At 67.9% G+C, this 2,532-nt stretch overlaps 1 protein-coding gene across 1 annotated transcript in view; it reads right to left on the reverse strand.

Moving 5' to 3' along the window:
* The window catches only part of PFL1_05538 (uncharacterized protein), a gene marked incomplete at both ends in the record, with an annotated part of 4,625 nt that extends 3,776 nt beyond the window's left edge, over nt 1-849 (reverse strand). Inside the window, one exon of the mRNA XM_007883074.1 lies at nt 51-849. Within this exon, the coding sequence (XP_007881265.1) occupies nt 51-849 (799 nt within the window). The remainder of the gene's footprint in view (nt 1-50) is intronic.
* Between the last annotated feature and the right edge of the window lie 1,683 nt (nt 850-2,532).

Genomic DNA, 2,532 nt, shown 5'->3' on the forward strand with positions numbered 1-2,532 from the left:
CGGCAAACGAGGTGCGGCGCGAGCTGGCCCGGAAGCTGCTCTTGCGCGACACCTCGCCGAAAACTGGCTCGCCTGCCGCTGCAGCTCGCGCTGCGCCTCGAGCTCCCGCCGCTCGGCCTCGGCCGCCAGCTTGGCCGCCTTTTTTGCCCGCGCCGCGGCGGCCATGGCGGCCACGCTCGCCGTCGCCGCGATGCGCTCCTCTCTCTGGCGCTCAAACTCCATCTCGGCCAGCGGCCGGATGACAAAGGGGATGTAGTGGCTGACGTGGATGATCCGGCCGCTCAGCGGCATGTCCGGGTGCTTGGCGTCAAAGTCTTCCTCGAGCTCCTTGACGCTCCGGCGGATGTCGTCCAGCGTCTCAAACTCGGACCTCGCGCCGAGGTCGCCGGTCGCCGCCGTGCCGAGGCCGGCGCCCCCGATGCCGTCGGCCATCATCGAGATGCTGCCGTTGCGCGAGGTGGCAGCGGTGGCGGCTTCCTTGCCGTTGGCCAGTCTCGATGGGCCTTGTCGCTGGGATGCGGTGCCGTTGACGGCGGGGGCAGCGGCGGCGGCGGCGGCGGCGTGGTCCGAGGACCCCGCGCCGGCCTTGCCGTCGCTCGTGCTGCTCCTCGCATCCTTGCTGCCATTCGGTGCGTCGGCTCGCTCCGGTTTGGAACCAGAGCCGTTTGGCTGCGCGGCGAAAAAGTCTCGGGCGGGCTTGGCATCGGCCGAGTCTATGGGCGCCGGTGAGGCGACGACGGGCCCGTCCGCGGCGCCACCGAGGAGCTCGCGAGGTGGTCGTGCCGGCGGCTCCTCGGCGTAGACGCCCGGAGTGGGAGGGCCCTGGTTCCTGCTCGATGAGTGCGACATGGTAGGTGGGTGGGCGCGCTGGGGCTACGAGACGGGCTGACGCGGTTTGGGGCTCTATTTTGCAGATGCTGGAGAGGGTGGTCGTTGGGTGGTGCAAGGCGTCTCTGGCTGGGCGATCGCGGGAGAGGTGTGGCCGCTCCTCCCGAAGCAGGCAGCGCGCGGCGGTGGTCTGCGGTGGCTGGCGATGCTGGGTCGCTAGTTTGTGCTGCTCTGCAAAGGCCAGAAGCGGGCTTCCCCGTGGTGAGGAAGCAGCGGTCGGCTCAAGGGGGGGCCTTTCGGTAACCCAGGCGAGGTCGAGGTGCCACAGATCGAGAGCGCCGGGGGGGAGTCGTCGGGTCGATGCGAGCAGACGTGAGAGAAGATGGAGAGATATCGAAGAAGTGGCCGCGGTGACGGTGTGTACGGGGCGGGGGCGCTGGAGAGAAGAGCGATAGCCCGGAGAAGGTGGGAGGACGAGGAAAGGAGTGAAGCCGTTGCTGTCGAGCAAACAGCAGCGTGCCGGGATCGCTGACTCGCTTTGCCCTGCGACCGAGTGCGTCTGTGCGTGTGCGAGTGCGTGTGCGAGTTGCGTGTGCCTGCGGGCGTGAGAGTGTGAGAGAGGAGGGAGAGAAAGAAGGAGAGAGGCGCCGAGATCGCAGGACGAAGGGTGTCGGTGATGGTGGTGGCGGTGGCGACGACGTGCGGTGAGTGAGCGGCTGAGTGATGATGGCCTCGAGAAGGTCGGCGGCGAGCTTTGCCAGGGGCAGCCGGCCAAGTCGATTTTGAAAGAGAGCGAGAGAGATGGAAGCAGGCCCCCACGCACGCACCCGCCCGAAGCCGCTTGCCAAAGGTGACGGCGCAGTGCGTTGCCGGCTGGCCAGGCGTGGCTTGCCTGCTGATTGCGCCTGGGCGAGCGTTCGCAGCGAAGGGTCTGGAAAGGCAGGCGGGCCACGCCAGGCCACGCCCAGAAGGGCAAGCCAAGCCTGCCGACCGAGCCAGCCCCGCCTGCCTGGGCCTCTTGCTTGCCCACGCCAGGCCACGCCAGGCCCCTGCGCTCGCCCAGCTAGCCTGGGCCCGCCCGGCCTCGAAAGCAACGTACGTCGAAGCCAGCCTCTCCTCTTGAGAGTCACGAATCACGGCCACAGCCACGCTCGCACATCGCACAAACGAACGCACGCACGCACGCACGCACACGCACGCGCCAGTTCGGCCAAAGCCAGCAGCTGGCTGGCTGCGCGCTGGTGGGCCCCCCCACCTGCTTGCACTCTTCGACATCATCGACGCAGCGCCGGCACGGCACACGCACGCACGCACGCACGCACGCACGCACGCCGATCCCGTCCGCTTCCCGTCCCCGTCCCTCGCCCCGGCGCACGACCGACGCCCGCTCACACACCCCGCAGCAGCAACGCCTGCCCTGGCCCGCGACGTCGAAAGGGCGCAGGATGATCGGCGCAGCCAATAATGAAACTAGGCCAGGGCCATCGCGCCGAGCAGGCCTCCAGGCTCGCTTCGTCATAGCCAGGCGATGTCCGTTCTCCCTCGAAAAAAAAAGCGTCGGAAGCCTGGCCAACACCTACAGCGCAAAAGATGGGGCAAAAAAGCAAAAAGCGGACCACGCTGCCAGGCAGCGTGCTATTCGACACCTGTGAGATTCGAACTCACGCCATGGAACGTAGCTAGGCTTGAAATCGGCCAGCTGGG

The sequence above is a fragment of the Pseudozyma flocculosa genome (genome assembly GCF_000417875.1).
Source record: "Pseudozyma flocculosa PF-1 unplaced genomic scaffold scaffold00020, whole genome shotgun sequence".
Lineage (NCBI taxonomy): Eukaryota > Fungi > Basidiomycota > Ustilaginomycetes > Ustilaginales > Ustilaginaceae > Pseudozyma > Pseudozyma flocculosa.